At 40.6% G+C, this 16,220-nt stretch overlaps 1 protein-coding gene across 1 annotated transcript in view; it reads left to right on the forward strand.

Annotated features, from left to right (window-relative positions):
* The window catches only part of Pde4b (phosphodiesterase 4B), a 580,180-nt gene that overhangs the window by 98,018 nt on the left and 465,942 nt on the right, over positions 1-16,220 (forward strand). The window contains exon 2 of the mRNA XM_006987174.4: positions 7,324-7,436. Coding sequence (XP_006987236.3) covers positions 7,392-7,436 — 45 coding nt within the window. The 5' untranslated portion in view covers positions 7,324-7,391. The remainder of the gene's footprint in view (positions 1-7,323; positions 7,437-16,220) is intronic.

Raw genomic sequence — 16,220 nt, forward strand, 5'->3', positions numbered from 1 at the left:
TCAGATTCATAAAGTTTTAGTTATTATACCCAAAATCTTTTGTCTGGCAATTGAGACCAATGACCTCACGTTTAGTAAATGAGTACTCCTAGAAGGATTTAGAGATGGGGTGAAGATGGGTATTCAGGCCTTTTTGTGCCCTGTGTTTTTTTCCCCCATTCATATTATGTTAGATGTCAGCCCAAACTGAAAACTTACTATTTGTTGAGCTAGACTTCATGCCAATTATTTTCTAAAGCTAAGACTTACTTAGTATTGACATTAATAATTCATAAGTCAGTAAAATTCTGATGCATGGCAGTCGATTTTTAGTTTTCTGAGTTAAGAAACAACGAACTCATGCCCCTGCTTTGTTATTTATCTCCTCTACGGATGCTTCCACATCTGAAATGCTGAAATTAAACTAGAAAGAGCCACAGCATGAACCATGAAGACATTCCACATTGGCTAAGAGGTACTGTACACAAAGTGGTCTGGAACATCTTTCTGGTATGGCGGGTGCTGATGCCAGACCTAACTCTGGCAACTCCTTAATTCTCTTCTAAACAGACTCTGGGTGGAGTCTGGAAGGAATGTGAGAAGCATTAGAGAAATAAGTTACTGTACTGAAAAATGAACAACCACTTCTAGAAAGGGGTGGAGATGTCTTCAGTAAAGGGAAGGATTTCTATTCCAGCTAGGAAAACGAAAGAATTAAATCAATATACTGATGATAAAGTTTTTAGATAATGAAAATATAAAGGAGCCACTATGTAGCCCGCTGTTTGCTAACTGTAAGAAGCAACTACCACTTCTAGGACTGAGGGAAGAAAGCAGATTATGGTGTGGCAAGCGTCTAGGAGGGCAGAGGAGGGATACCAGTGCAGGAGGGGGCTCATCAAAACGTGGCCCTGAAACTGGTCACCAGATTCTGATAAGAGGTGTCATAGGACTGATTCTATATCTACCTAGAGGGAGTGCTCATGGGAGTGCTCCTGGGGTGCTCCAGCTCTCTTCTAGTTACCTGCCAGGGAGCCTCATTCCAGTGCCTAAGGCAGCCAGCTATGAAGAGAAGCTGTGGCATGTGGTCTGTGGTGTCTCAGTATCTCACAGCAGAGTCTACAGTGTTCTGCCTGAAGCTGAAATGAAAGCCTGATGCATCTTATTTCTTTATTGGCTGCTTAATGCAGAAGACTTCTGACTGCTCTCTTGGTGCATTCTTGAGTAAGAAAAAGAGAGGGAAGAAGAGAGAAGAAATGAAAAACAGAGAGAGGTAATAAGGAATAACTGCAAAGAGGCTTGCACCTTCGGCTCCTACTCTGGGTTAAGTTGACACTGCTGCTTACACCACACCACCGTGCCTTTATTTCTATCCAGGGAGTAGACTTTGAGGCAAGGGGAATGTGCCAGTAAGGGTTTAAAATGAACAATAGGGTGGGGACCAAGAAGACAGGACATTACTTTTTCCTCATGCAAAAGCTCCTACTCACTCCCAGAGGAGAGCCAGTATTTGCACACTAGCTCAGAGAAGGCATGAATGCACAGTGTGACTTTGTCAGGGAAGTGGTGGGACTTGGAGAAAGGTGGCAGTTAAGGGTTTAAAGGGACATTTCCCCTTGTCGCTGATTCTGCCCTGTCACAATGTGGAAGAGTGGAGGAGAGGGAAGCGGGGAGATGAAGGACTTCCATCTTCTCACTGTAAGTTGTATACACCAGCTGCTGAGTTGGGGAAGGAAGAGGTGTGAGGGAAGGCAGTGAGGAGGTAGGGGGTTGTAGACTCACAGTGAGCTTTGTGTGGGGACAGGAGACAGATTTGACATTGCACATGGAAAGTGGTATCGGAGTAAAATTAAAACCAGTTCATTTCTATCAGAGCTCTGCCAAGTTCAGACCGTTACATAAACCAACAACATAATGAAGCAAAATTATTGTACATCATCTCCAGAATAAAAGATAACATTTAAGCTGAGGAAAGTACCATTCCTCTGAACCCTGTGTACCACCCTTATTTCTGTGTGGCTTGGTCTAGCTTATGACTATGGTGTGGGCTTTTAAAATGACTGTCACTGTCTATCAAAATCCCAGTATTTCCTCATTCTCATAGCAACAACTAACTTGCCAAAGTCAGATTCACAGTGCTGCTAGGTAGCAAGCACCCCCTCATTCACTATGGCCTTTGAACCTCTGTGGAGAAAAAGCATGGGGCAAGAGGCCAGCTATGTAAACACTACCTCATTCCTTGAAGCTTGCAGAATGCTATGAAGGAGGTGTACAGGCTTTCAATGACTTTTTAAATCGTGAAATATACAGAGAAGTTGTTTTAAAATGTGTCACAAATAGAGAATTTTTAGAATCGTCATCATCTTGGACACTCTTAGAAATTATACATATATGTATATTTATTTATATATATTTACACACACACACACACACACATATAATTTTTTTCTCATTGTTTGAGGCAGGAGTTCATGATATAGCCCAGGCTGGCTTACCTTGAACTTGGTATGAAGCTGAGACTGGCCTTGAATTCTTGATCCTTTTGTCTCCACTTTCCAAGTGTTGGCTGAGATTGCAGGCCTGTGCCACCACACTTGCCCAAATTCCCTTTTAATTTTGGTTTAAATATTTTGCTTTTTGTGAAGCACATAGTGGTCTCTTTATTGAGACATAAATGTCACAATGGAAGAATAATTTCAAATGAAGATAATCCAGCCCGTTATTTATAATATTTACTGTAAGTCAAGGCATGTAAAAATTTCAGTATCTTTCTAAATCATCCCCTTTTGTTATTACATTATGAAACATATGAAAGTATTCAAAATTGATCACTTTAACTTTAGTTTACAACATTGGCCACAATAAAAGCATAAAGCATCACTTCATGTGTTCCACTTTGAAATGCTGTTAGCAAGATCCAGTCAGCTTACCATAAGAGGTGAATGGGCTTGCTTTTACTTACTTAGACATTGTTATTAGTATGTATCAATTGCAAGAAACAATGGCTTTTACTGTGACAAGAAGGTGGGAATCATACATGCCATATTGCTGTTGGGTAGTGGTGTCAGTTGCTGCCCAGTTAGGCTGACAGAGTTTGAAAATGAGTCCATATAATCATGCTTGGATCATTTTGACGTTTTGACTCCCATCACCTTCTCTTATCTTCCTCTTTCTCACATCCTCTTCCTCTTCCCATGTAGTCCTTCTTTTATTTTTATGTCTTTTTTTTTTTCCTTCTAGATTCCACATCTGAGGGAAAGCATGCTTAGAAATAGAATTTTGGTCCTAACCAGTAGAATGTGTGACTTTGGGCAAGCTCTGTTACTGAGGCCTGACTTCTTCACTTGGGGTAAATGTGCTTGTTTCATTGGTTGGTTCACCTGAGATCCCTGGAGTCAAGTACATGCGTGGTGAAGCTGGTGGAAGGGGAACATCACACTGTGTCATCCTAGTTGAAAGGCAATAGACATTGACACTCAGCAGTACACTATTTGTGTCCTTATATCTCTCAGGATTCCAGAACAGAATCAAAACCACTACCTATAAAGTGAGGACGTGAAACAATTCCTGCTTCCTGAAGGCAACATGAGACAACTGAGCTGCTGAGCCATCGTGAGAGGACTGAAATCACTACAGAGATAGATTTTGCTCATTTATTCCTTGAACAACACTGGTTTAGAGCCCACTTATAGACACAAGAGTGACGACTTATGCAAGACACTATACTAGGCATGAGGGAACAGGAAAGGGTATTTTAAAATGTTCCCAGACCATGAAAAGTTTTGAGAGCAAATCTCTATCCATCAATGCCCTAGAAGGTAATAGACTATCCTCCTGAAGGGAGTACAAGAGAGATAATTGAGATATTTATTTACAAAAGATATGGGCAGTGGGATACCTTGAAACTAGCAGCAGTGGGAAGCTGTTTCCAGTTCTGCCCTCAGGGAAGCCCGTGGGAGCTGATTCTAGAGCAGAGTGTTGTAGCCATCGCTGTACTGTAGCCAACATGAGGGACCTCTCTTTCTTCCTGTCCTCCAGGCTCTGTCTCTGTGACTGCTTTCCTTAGGCTGAAGGCACCCAGAGTCAGTATTCCAAAGGAATCATAGACACCATCCCTGCAGAGCAGCCTTGCAGGAATGAGAAAGGGAAGAGTGGACTGATGGGGGAATATCTTTCTGTATGCTGTGAAAATATGTTGCTCTGATTGGTTGATAAATAAAGCCGTTTGGCCTATGGCAAGGCATCTTAGAGGCAGGTGGGAAAATCCAAACAGACAGGAAGAGAAAGGAGAGGTAAAGCAGATGCTGCTAGCTACCACCAGGAGAAGCAAGATGTAAAAGTATCGGTAAGCCACAAGCCAGGTGGCAAAGTATAGATTTATAGAAATGGGTTGATTTAAGATATAAGAGCTAGCTAGCAGGAAGCCTGCCATGGCCATAGTTTAAAAATAATATAAGCCTGTGTGTGTTTATTTGGGTCCGAGGGGCTGCAGGACCAGCGGGTGAGAGAGATTTGTCCTGACCACGGGCCAGGCAGGACACAGAAAAACTTTCAGCTACAGTGGACCAAGACTGTCAGATGAGGAACATGCACAGAAACATCTATCTCTCCTATTTGCCTTTTTAAAAAATATAACAGATTTTGGCTTGCTTGTAATTTGGTAAACTGCCATGTAATTTGCAATCTTGCTTTTTTCCCTTGGTAGGATGAGTACATTGTTAAAGGCACACGAATTTGTACTCTAAACTCTATCATTCAAATAATTCAAATACATAAAATATGTTTCCACGGTGAAGGCCTGACAAAAGTACCCTTGCTCCTCAAAAAGATTTAACAACAATTTCCTGAAGCATTGTATCTTTCTATCTGTAAGTTTTCTTATCGTATTTCCATCCATATATGCTACAATCTTGACATAATAAATTCTGATTTATCATCTATATACCTAATCTCATTAATCAATTTATTTTTTATCAATCACCTATCATCTATTGATCACCCATCTGTCTTTCATGTATCTACCTTATCTATCATGCTTCTATTATCTATGCATCTATCTATCTATCTATCTATCTATCTATCTATCTATCTATCTATCTACCTATCTATCTATTACCTATCAATCAACCTATCTATCATCTCATCTATCCATGAATCTATTTATCTTTCATATATCATGGTGCTAGGGGTTCCTTTATATTTTGAACACTTTATTATTTTGCACTATCTCCATTAAACATATTCTTCTCATCATGCAACATCAAGAAAACCATCTGTAACCCTCATCTAGTTCCTACTATTAGCATTTTACATGCCCCTTAATATTCTTTACTGTGTTAACATTTTCACAGACTTTGACTTATTGAGTATGATCAAGTCCTCTATCTCACACTTAGGCCTAAATTGAACTAATGATTTAGCTTAGGAGTATGAAGGTTTTTTTTTTTTTTTGTTTCTGATAAGCCCTGTAGAACTATCAGATAGACTAAAATTCCACGATGCCAAGATTTTTACTTACCTACTTTTGTTCAGCTTTAAGCTTCCTTACAATCAAACCATAAATTTCTGCCTGCTGCTGTTCAGTCTACATGAGAGAAGCATAGTATTTATTTATTTATTGCTGTAGACAGAGAGAATTCTTTTCCTCAGCATATTCAATCAAACACCTAAGTGTCTGTAGGGTTTTCTCTTTTACACACCTACAGAGGCAAAGCTCCTCTCTCCCCCACTTCTATCTGTAGCATCAGTTTCGCTGCCAATTCCTGCATAATATAGTCAAATTATGTGTTAGGAATTCAACCCTGGTTTCCTGGGTGACTGTACAATGCCACTGCTTAGTATTCCTACTCATGTAGCTGCAGTCTTATCATGCTTTTAATCTATGTGCATCTTCATGGTAGACAAGCCAAATTTTCACATCAAGCATATATTAAGAGATAAAATATATAGAATGAAAAACAGACAGGAGTTCTTGAGCTCAGCAACAATACAAAACATTTTGAAGCCAAAATCTCATGATGGGTACTTCCTAGGCTCCTTTCCTTCCTTCCTTCCTTCCTTCCTTCCTTCCTTCCTTCCTTCCTTCCTTCCTTCCTTCCTTCCTTCCTTCCTTCCTTCCTCCCTCCCTCCCTCCCTCCCTCCCTCCCTCCCTCCCTCCCTTCCTTTTTTTTTTTTTAACACATCTGCTTCCAGTTATGTTCTGCAGACTCAGAATTCCTTGGATTCTTTTGTCCTTTTCTCTGTGACTGGACTTTATATTCATGCCTCTTTCAGTAGTCTTTATAAGCCCTTGGCTGATTTTCCTTTGGAGCTTGTAGAATGAGGTACTCCCTTAAATGTTAGCACTATTGAGGCTCTGTGTTTCTTCCAGTGACCTACCTGGGATAAAAATGTCATGCAGTGAATCATGTCTGCCACAAGTGGCCTGGTGTGGCATAAGGCAGGAAGTCCCACTCTTTCTAAGTATTGTTTTCTGAAGTCACCTATCACAATTACTCCTTGTGTGATTTCCATATGAGGAGCTGAAACGGGTGTAGAGATTGAGATGAGATTTCTTCCCTTAAGTGTACGTTTCCTCCTGTACCTTGGTTTGTATTAGATTGCTTTTTTTGGGAAGGTACCAGGGAGTCATAGTCTTTAAATTCTGAGTCTTACATGGCTTTGCTATTTTACTCAGGCCAAATAATTTTTCTAACATTCAGTTCTCTCATTAGGCAAAAAGGCATGAGCCAATCCTCTCTTCATCTCTGTCTGTCATCTGTCTCTCTCTGTCTCTCTCTCTCTCTCTGTCTCTCTCTATTTCTGCCTCTGTCTCTCTCTTTTTCTCTCAAGCACTTTACCACTGAGCTGCCTCTCAATTCCCAAAACATGATAACAATGTTTTCTACCATGCAGGAATAGTGGGACTTACTTTGTGGGAAAGCACTTTTTGAATTATAAAGTCTTATACAGATATATACTATTGTTATTAATATTTTGACACAAGGCTTTACCTTGTAGTTGAGGCTGGCCTAGAATATCCTGACTTATCATTTGAGTGCTGGGATTACAGGCATGTACACCATATCTGGTCATATTTTTCATAATCATTGGTTACCTGGGAGTATAATTGTTACCTCCTATTCTTATTTTCTTCTTATGAATATCTTTGTGCCAGTTTCTTGGCTTCTTGTATGTTTTCAGTCTCTCTTTTCAGAACATAAAGTTTAATTGGCTTCTAAATTGTAGCACCTGCTTGTATATGTGTACTGTATACATCCCGTGTTAGTTGAAGGAATGTATCACATGCTTTTATTTAATTATAGATTCAGAGCTGAATTTTCATTTGTGTTTTTCATCCCCTAGGTTTAATCAGCAGTCAGCAAAGCTGCACTGAACAGCAGAAGTCCCCAGAGGAGCCATTTCCCACATCTATGATGAAGAAGAGCAGGAGTGTGATGGCAGTAACTGCAGATGATGTAAGCAGTGGCAGGGACAGCTGCCACATCCCTGCACTCTGTTCAGTGAAAAAGCTACTCCAGAATTCCATGCAAAGGCAGAGAAGGGTGTTTCATACTATCACTGTGTGACTTCATGTTCTGATGACAAAGACATCCCCAGTCCTGGACCCAGCCCTCTGGGAAATGGATAGTAGGAATAGTTCTATCACTGTGTGACTTCGTGTTCTGATGACAAAGACATCCCCAGTCCTGGACCCAGCCCTCTGGGAAATGGATAGTAGGCATAGTTCTCTTTTTGCCAGATGAGCTGATTCACCTTTCCACACTGTTCCATCATCCACCATTAATGACCTTTCCATCGTGTGCAGCTAACTCCTGCAAGCCATTTCCCATGGGAGGGTCATTAGCACTAAGAAGGTTGTGTTTTGTACACACTCACTAGGCCTTGTGCTCACAAGTGTTCCTCAGACCAACAATACAGACCTCACCTTGATGTTCATCAGAAATGCAGAGTTTTGCGTCACATCTCAAACCTGCTAATCATACTGTTTAAAAACAATCCCAGAATGTTCATCATGGTTAAGACGCCCAACTCTAAGTCATTTGAAGTCTGTCAACATACAGTCTTCATGGCTTTGGTTCTTGTCAGCCGATATTGTTTACCTCCTTGCTTTCAACTGACCACTCATTTCATTGGTCTTTCATTGCACATCCTTACCCAATTATTCTTTAAAATTGATACAAAATTATATATCTCTAATCAGACTGCAAAAGGAAAGTAGAGAGGAAAAGAGAAAAATAAGTGAATTCCTTGCTTTCTGTAAAAAGCTGGAGGAACAAGGAATTTGCTGTGGTATCATGACTCATTTTACCTTCAAATTCCTATTTCATAGATGGAAGAAAAGCCCATACAAGATTTTATTTCTAATTGGTGTAAAAATTGTATCTTGGGAGATTGCCCAGTTTTTCAGATGGTTCTCCATTCTTTCTCTTCTTTTAACTACAAGGCTCCTGAACAGAGTAGGGAACTCCACATTCAACTCTGTGATATCCAAAAGGGTTCACAGTGTAGTGTTGGCCTGGTCTCATGCTATCCTTTTCATCAGCCCCTCCTGTGGTGTTCTGCTTCTCTTCTTAGGTCTTTGGCTCTCAGTTACAGATGTAAATTTGCCTTTTACATTCCATTTCTTACACTGGTGATGAACGATTGTGTTTAGATGGCTGTGCCCTGCTTAGAATGTCTACAGGGAAACTTCTGGAATGGAAAAATCTTTTTTTTTTCTTAAAAAGAAATTTGGCAGTGCCCCTTAATACAATTTACGCACCATTCTGACTGATTTTTAGCATTCTTGTTTGTTTTAAAGGTTAAAGTGGAGCAATGCTCGTTATCGATAGACAAACTATCTGTAATAGTTACTTTTCTTTTTTCGGCTGCAGAATGCCCAACAAAGCAACTTTAGGATGGAAGGATTTATTGTCACTAGTGATTACGGGGGGGGGGGGGTGAGGGGGTGGTGGTGGGTGGTGGTGGCAAGGACGGCATGATGGTGGGAGTTTGAGGCAGCTGGTCACACTGTGTCCCTGGTCAGGAAACAGAGATGAAAGCTACTGATTAGCTAGTCCTGGTCCTTTTTTCAGTCCAGGACTGCAACCCACAGAACTGTTCTTCCTGCTTTCCCAGGCGGGTCTCCCTCCCTCAGTCATTGTGATTCAGGTAGTTCTTCATAGACACACCCAGAGGCTTGCTTGCTGGGTGATTCTAGGTCCTGTCAAGTTAACAATTGTTAACCATTGCAACATCTTTTTCCTTTTTCGTTGTATTTTTAGAGAAATAATCCTGATTATCTCTAAGGGAATGAGGAAAGTTACCACAGTCAAAAGAGGAGGACATTTGCAAAATAGGCAGAAAAGAAGGCCGTTAGTCATTTCCTATGAACCCCACCAGAACCACAGTGGGTAAATAGTACACAGGTCTTATGTGTCCAGAGTGGCAGTCCTTAACCACCTGTCACCAGCCTGGATGGGTGAGCTGTAAACCAGCTCCATGTCAGATTGTGAATCTATGTACATATAAATATTAATAATGAAAAAATACTTCATCAATAATTTTTAGATAAAATACATATTAAGATGGTAACACTTTAGATACATTAAACTACTTTGCTAAAGACAACTTTTATTTCCTTTGATTCTTTAAATATGACTCCCAGGAAATTAAAAATGACACATTTGAATTCCAAGCTGACCTCATTTCTGAAAGACAGTGCCAGCCAAGTCAACACTTCCCTCTTCCGCCCAGGCTCTCAGCCACAGCACATATCACGTTGTGTTCCCAGTCTCTCCTGTCTCACTGGAACAACAGAAGCTTATAGCTTATGTACCACACTCTTCAATTAAGCTTTTACACAAAGGTCAGACACAGTTTGTTATATTTTAATTTATTTTAACTCATCAACTCTTTATTAAATGATTTCGATATCCATTCAATACCACATATACACTATATATACACATTGTGTGTCTAATACGGCTCTAGGTTCTGTAGGGAGAGTCAACAATAAATAGTACAAGTTCTTGTTCACTTTGGCCTTACTTTCCAGAAGGAAGATGGAAATAAATTAAATTACAAAACAAGCCCAGCTGTGATAGGGCTATTGTGAGAGCCAAAGTTACATTTTAAGTTTTGATTACTATGCCTGAGAGACCCATGAAACAAAAATGCCTCTGATCTGCAAGCCCCTTGCTCAAGGACAGACAGTTCCTGAAATGCTGGAGGCTACTGTTTATGGGAGATAACAAGCCATGTGTTTTTACTCCCTAAACAGTTTGTTTGACCCTTCTGCACCGGATGTGCTTGATCACATATGGGAGGGAGGTTCACAGACTGGAAGTACGTCAGGATGTATGCTTGCCCCTGATTGGACCTGATGGGAAATGCAATAAATAATGAATTTTCCTTCTTAAGCCCTTGCCATACTTGATTCTGGGCCATTTCCAAGGACCTGGGAATGGATCTGGCCAGAGCCCATCCACCTGGCCAGTATTTTAATTAAAGCTTCAAATTTACCTTAAACTGTGGTAGTGGTCTTATTCTCAATCGGTGGGATTAACAACATAAAGAAGCCAGTTGGGGGATCAAAGAATGATTGTGTGTGTGTTTATGGACAGACTGTGTGAGGAGAAGACATGTAAGCAGTGAGCGAGTGGGCTGTAAAGATTATTGGGAGAAAATTTTTGGTAAGAGGAGAACAGTAAGTGAAAAGACCTTTACTTCAGGCAAGACATTCTGCTTGGGGTTGGGGGAATACATGAAGGGATAACTACAATACTGTCTTTATACACTCAAAATGCACTAGGCCTTCCACAGGTGACGGTAAGTCTTGTACATGTGTTCACTACTTTGTATTTGAAAATTGACTTCTAGAGGTGAGATGTGCAATCTAAGAACTGAACATTGTGATTATGACTAAGGAGATTAGAGGGTAGGAGGGAGTTTCAGGTCCTAGGAGGAGGAAAGAGGGTTATGACTGAAGACTAAGAAGAACCTGTAACTATGAGTACAGGTGAAAAAAAGAGGGAAAGATAATAATTTCATATACACACATAATATATAAATTACATAACACAGTTCAATGTGTATGTATCTATATACTGTACATCTCTCTCTCTCTCTCTCTCTCTCTCTCTCTCTCTCTCTCACACACACACACACACACACACACACACACACACACACACACACATCTATATGTGTGTATTAGAACCAAAAGTCAAATGTCCACACTGATGCCCGGTTACAGTTTCATGTTTTTAATGTGGACACGAAGACATTTCAAAGAAGAGGAAGCCATGAATGTAAGTGGTCAAGGTTTCTTCCAGACAAACTGTTCTTGTAATTGGTGATGACTGCTCATGATAAACCATATTTCTGAAAGACATACTCCTTATTATTGTCTCGTGGAACACCATGACATTTAGCATTGATGGGGACCCTGAATGTCACTTGGTGCTTTTCATAATCTCCATCTCTGATGTCATAAGTCCTTCAAAGCTGGCCAGTGGTATGGAGTGAATCTGAATAGAAGCACAGTGTGTGTTCTGGGAAGGCCTTACCCATATTCTAACCATGAGTGCAGCTAGAGAATTGGAAAAACTATAAACCCTCCAAAATTGATGGAACAGGTGACAGACCGAACACAAGGCAGCAGTGAAACTTTGCTGATGCAGCACTGTGGCCACCCTGGGGGTGTCAGCAGTTCTGACTGGATTTTGAAATGAGACCAAGATACAGATTAGTCCCTTGCCCTCTTCCCCGAAGACTTTGCAAATTTAGGTGCCTCCACTAAGGCTTTTGCCTTGTGATAACATTTCCTTTGTGATTATGCTGGTAAGAATAAGAATTTTTAAATAAGTAATTATTCAGGAATATGAGGAGAATCCAAAAGCAGCTATTTCTTCAGCATTATTCAGACATAAAGTAAATTTAGGAAAGTATGAATTTTGAAAAGAAATATAAAATTGCAATTATCAGAGATAACATTAAAATTAATGTCCTTCCCCCAAAGATAGTTGATTCATGAGTAGCATTAGCGCTGGTCACAAGTATGATGACTAAAAATAGGTAAATCAGGTATAAGTTGCAAGTTCATCAGTTGAGAAGTATCCAAATTCAACTTTGAGGTTGTTAATAATTTGGGTAGAAGAGCAGTCTATGAATTATAAGTGTAAATACAGAATTTTGGGGTAATTATAAATAGCTCTGCATATAATGTTCTGAAAATAATACTGTTTTCAGCATTTAATTTAGTTCCTGAAAAGCTGTTTAGTTATGGTTTTTTATGGTGATATGTTTTCACACTCACCAAGGGCTTCTAAAAACATTATTTTTTTTTCAAGAGATGACTTCAAAACTGTAAAGTTTTAACTTGTTGGCAAGTTAGTGTGCATCCTAGTCTGCCTTTTATTGCTGTGATAAAGAGCATGACCAAAAGCAAGTTGGGAAGGTAAGAGTTTATTTGGCTTGCATTTCCTGACCACAGCCCATCATGAAGAGAGCTCAGGACAGGAACCTGGAGGCAGGAACTGAAGGAGATGCCATGGTGGAACATTGTTTACTGACTTTCTCTTGATGGCTTGATCAGCTGCTTTCTTATTCAAGCCAGGACCACCTGCCCAGAAGCAGTACCACCCACAGTGGACTGGGCTGTCCCACATCGACCAGTAATCAGAAAAGGCTGTAGGCCAGTCTTATGAATGCATTTTTTTTTTCAATTGAGGCTTTCTCTTCCCAATGACCCAAGCTTGTGTCAGGTTGACCAAAAAACTAACCAGCACAATTGACCCCTTGTCAACGTGGCACACACATACACCACTACTAAACAATAACCTTTCTTGTTTATCTCCCCAAGGTCTCATATTAATGTCAATATTAAAATGTAAACCACATCCCAACTTTTAAAAGTTTCATGGCATTTAAAAAGTTCAGTCTCTTTAAAAATTATCCAAGGTCTCTCTAAAAATCCAAAGTCTATCATCTGTGGGTTCCTATAAAATAAAAATTAAAAAGTTTTATACTTCTTATTCCAAGATGGAAAAAGCAGAGCACTGCTACAATCCAATCAAAGCCAAGCCAGCAGCCAAAACTATAAATCAAATCCTGTATCTCAGTGTCTGGCCTCTGGTATTTACTCAAGATCTTCTGGGCTCCCAAGAAATTGGACACCTCCACTTTCCTGGCTCTGCCATCCACAGCACATACAACTTATCTAAGAGGCTCAGGCTATCTCCATTCCACACCTGCTGCTATAGTGGTGGTCATCCCTCAGCCGTGGCACCTCAACTACCCTGGGATCTCCACTGCAACACAGGATATATGCCACCAAAAACCTCTCCAGATCCCCCTTCAGTGACTCCAGCCCTTCAATGTGGTGCCTTGTTCAGTCTCTCCCACAGTCTTTAAATCTTGGGGTTTCCATTGCAGCAGAGGTTACACCCTCACCGGGCCTCTCCTGGCCTCTCATAGTGCCAAGGCTCAGCTACCCTCCAGGGTTCCTTCAACCCTGAAGCTCTCATGCCACCAAAACCAGTAAAACATAGGGACTCCAACACATTACTAAGTTCAACTGCCAGCATGGGAAGCAGACCTGGCTCTCTTTGAACAGTCTGTGTGCTGACCCTAACGAAAAACTCCCCAGGAGATTTCAACTCAGTGATGCTGGTCTCTTCTTATTCACATCTCGAGCTAACCAGCATCGATTGTCCAAATGAAGCAAAGTTTTCATTCTCATGGTTTCTATCTCTTGTTAATCACAGATGATTTTTCAACAAAAGCTGACCAGAAAAGCACAGATTCTTAATACAAAACATCACATGAAGAGCCCTGATAGAGTGTTTGAGGGACTCTCAAACTTCCATCTGAAGCTTACAAGCCAGGCCTTCACCATCTTCATTATTTTCAGCATTCTTATCTTCCAAGCTCCCACAGAACAGCCTGTTAAGCTTGAAGAACTAATGGCTTTTCTAGCTCAAAGTTCCAAACACTTCCACAGTCCTCCTCAAACGACATGGTCTGGTCTGGTCTGGCATAGCAACACCCCATGATCCCAGTATAAATTTCTATCCTAGCTTGCATTTAATTGCTGTGGTAAAGATCATAGTCAAAAGCAACTTGGGGAGAAAAGGGCTTATTTAGCTTACGTGTTCTGATCACAGTCCACTGTGAAGGGAAGTCAGGGTAGGAACCTGGAGTTGGGAGGGAACTGAAGCAGAGACCATGGAGAAATGCTGCTTCCTGGCTTTCTCCTATGCTTATTCAACTTTCTTCTTCAACCAAGGACCACCAGTCCTAGGATGTCACTGTCTCCAGTGGACTGAGCCCTTCCATGTCAATCATTAATTAGGAAAATGCTTCACAGACTTGCCCACAGGCTAATCTGACAGAGGTTCCCTCCTTCCAGATGACCCTAGCCAGGGCTGAGTTCACAAAAACTTACCAGCACAATGTGGGAAATGTTTTTTGTGTGAGGTATGACTTTGTTACCTATTCAGTGGAAAGCATCAAGAATCCATTTAGTCCATTCACTGCTATCAAACATGGTTGGTAATATTTCCTCTTTCTCAAAGAGAAAAATACTCTACACTTAACCAGAAAGCCCCTAGTGTCTGCCAATTTAACTAAATGGTGTCTTCATTTCTTAACTTTGGGATAGTGTTTCTTATGTACAGTTGAGGCTTTGCCTTCTAGAAAACTGTGATTTTTCTTTACATGTATATTTGATGCTGGACTATAATTTCTGGCATTCAGTTTGTTCTTACATATTCATCTTTAATCTTCACTAAGATTTTTGTATATTCTGTCTCTTTAAGGAGTTTTAAAATATTTTAAGAAACATATATACCAATCTCTCTCTCTCTCTCTCTCTCTCTCTCTCTCTCTCTCTCTCTCTCTCTCTCATACACACACACACACACACACACACACACACACACACGCTCCCTGGATGCAGCAAGTACTAGAGCTACAATGTATGCAACTAATTATTAAGCATTAAACCTGATTCTGATGCATTCTAGTGCATTTCACTCTCTGGAAGATTCTAGATTGTGTCAATTTCCCGTCACCAAGTAGTGCTCATACTGAATTTTAAATAGATGATATTTCAAAATTATATGTCAAATATAAGAAAATATGATAATATTCCATTTCTAGGTAGAGAAAGAGGAGCTCCTGAAAATTGCTACATTTTTTCTTGTTCAGGTGTGCCATTGGAGTATGGCTTTATCTATTGGGTCTGATACCGTAGGCCTGAAACCTCAAACATTCAGGTGGCTGGGGCAGGATGACACATTCAAGGCCAGCCTGGACTATGCATGGAATTCAAGAGTGGCCTGGTAACTTAGTGAGACCTTATCTCAAAATACAAAGTCATAAGAGACTGAAGAAGCTCATTGGTTAAGAGTGCTTGCTCCTCTTTCAGAGAGGACTCAAGTTTGGTTCCCAGCAGCACCCATATCAGGCCACTCACAACCACCTATAACTCCAGCTCCAGGGTATCCAATGTCCTCATCTAACCTCTTCTGGCAGCCCTCAACAGACACATATACATAAATAATAATTAATATTTTAAAAAGAGATATTGGGGATATAGCATAGTGGTAGAGCACTTGTCTAGCATATCTGAGACCATGTGATAACTTCCTGAACCAAGAGAAGAATCAAGAATATGGTCTTGTATAGACAGTGTAAATGTTAAACAACAGGACAGAGATCTGTGACATGAGAGGCCTTCTTAAGAAGCACAGCGTGAGACTGTGGTAATGTGTGTCATATATTTGCTGAAACTTCAGGTAATATTTTGGCGTGATCAGTGTTTTCAGGACCACAGAATTCTCATCAGTTGAGCAGCCTTGGCCTAATGACAGGATCTTCATTAGAAGAGTAAAAGCACCAGCTTTTGAACTGCTGGTTGATCTGAGCGGCCATTGCGATGTGGCAACACTATCTGTCTTTGGGTTACTGAGAACAGTGCAGCAGGCAGACACTCATTTGGGATGTCCACTCCCAGCAGTACCAGGAACCACACTCACACAGAGGAATGGGAGGCATGAGAGACTTGTACTCGTTATCAGAATGCTTCTGTCCTTTGGCTTGTGTTCCATTCATGCCAGCATTCAGCATGGACGTGAATGGGGCTCTTCAGGATCGGATGATGTGTATCGTCTATCTGAACTCTTTTATAATTCAGTAGTAGCAAAACAGCAATATTACCAGCCATGAGGTTTATATAGAGGAACAGGGACAAC

Source organism: Peromyscus maniculatus, chromosome 2 (genome assembly GCF_049852395.1).
Source record: "Peromyscus maniculatus bairdii isolate BWxNUB_F1_BW_parent chromosome 2, HU_Pman_BW_mat_3.1, whole genome shotgun sequence".
NCBI lineage: Eukaryota > Metazoa > Chordata > Mammalia > Rodentia > Cricetidae > Peromyscus > Peromyscus maniculatus.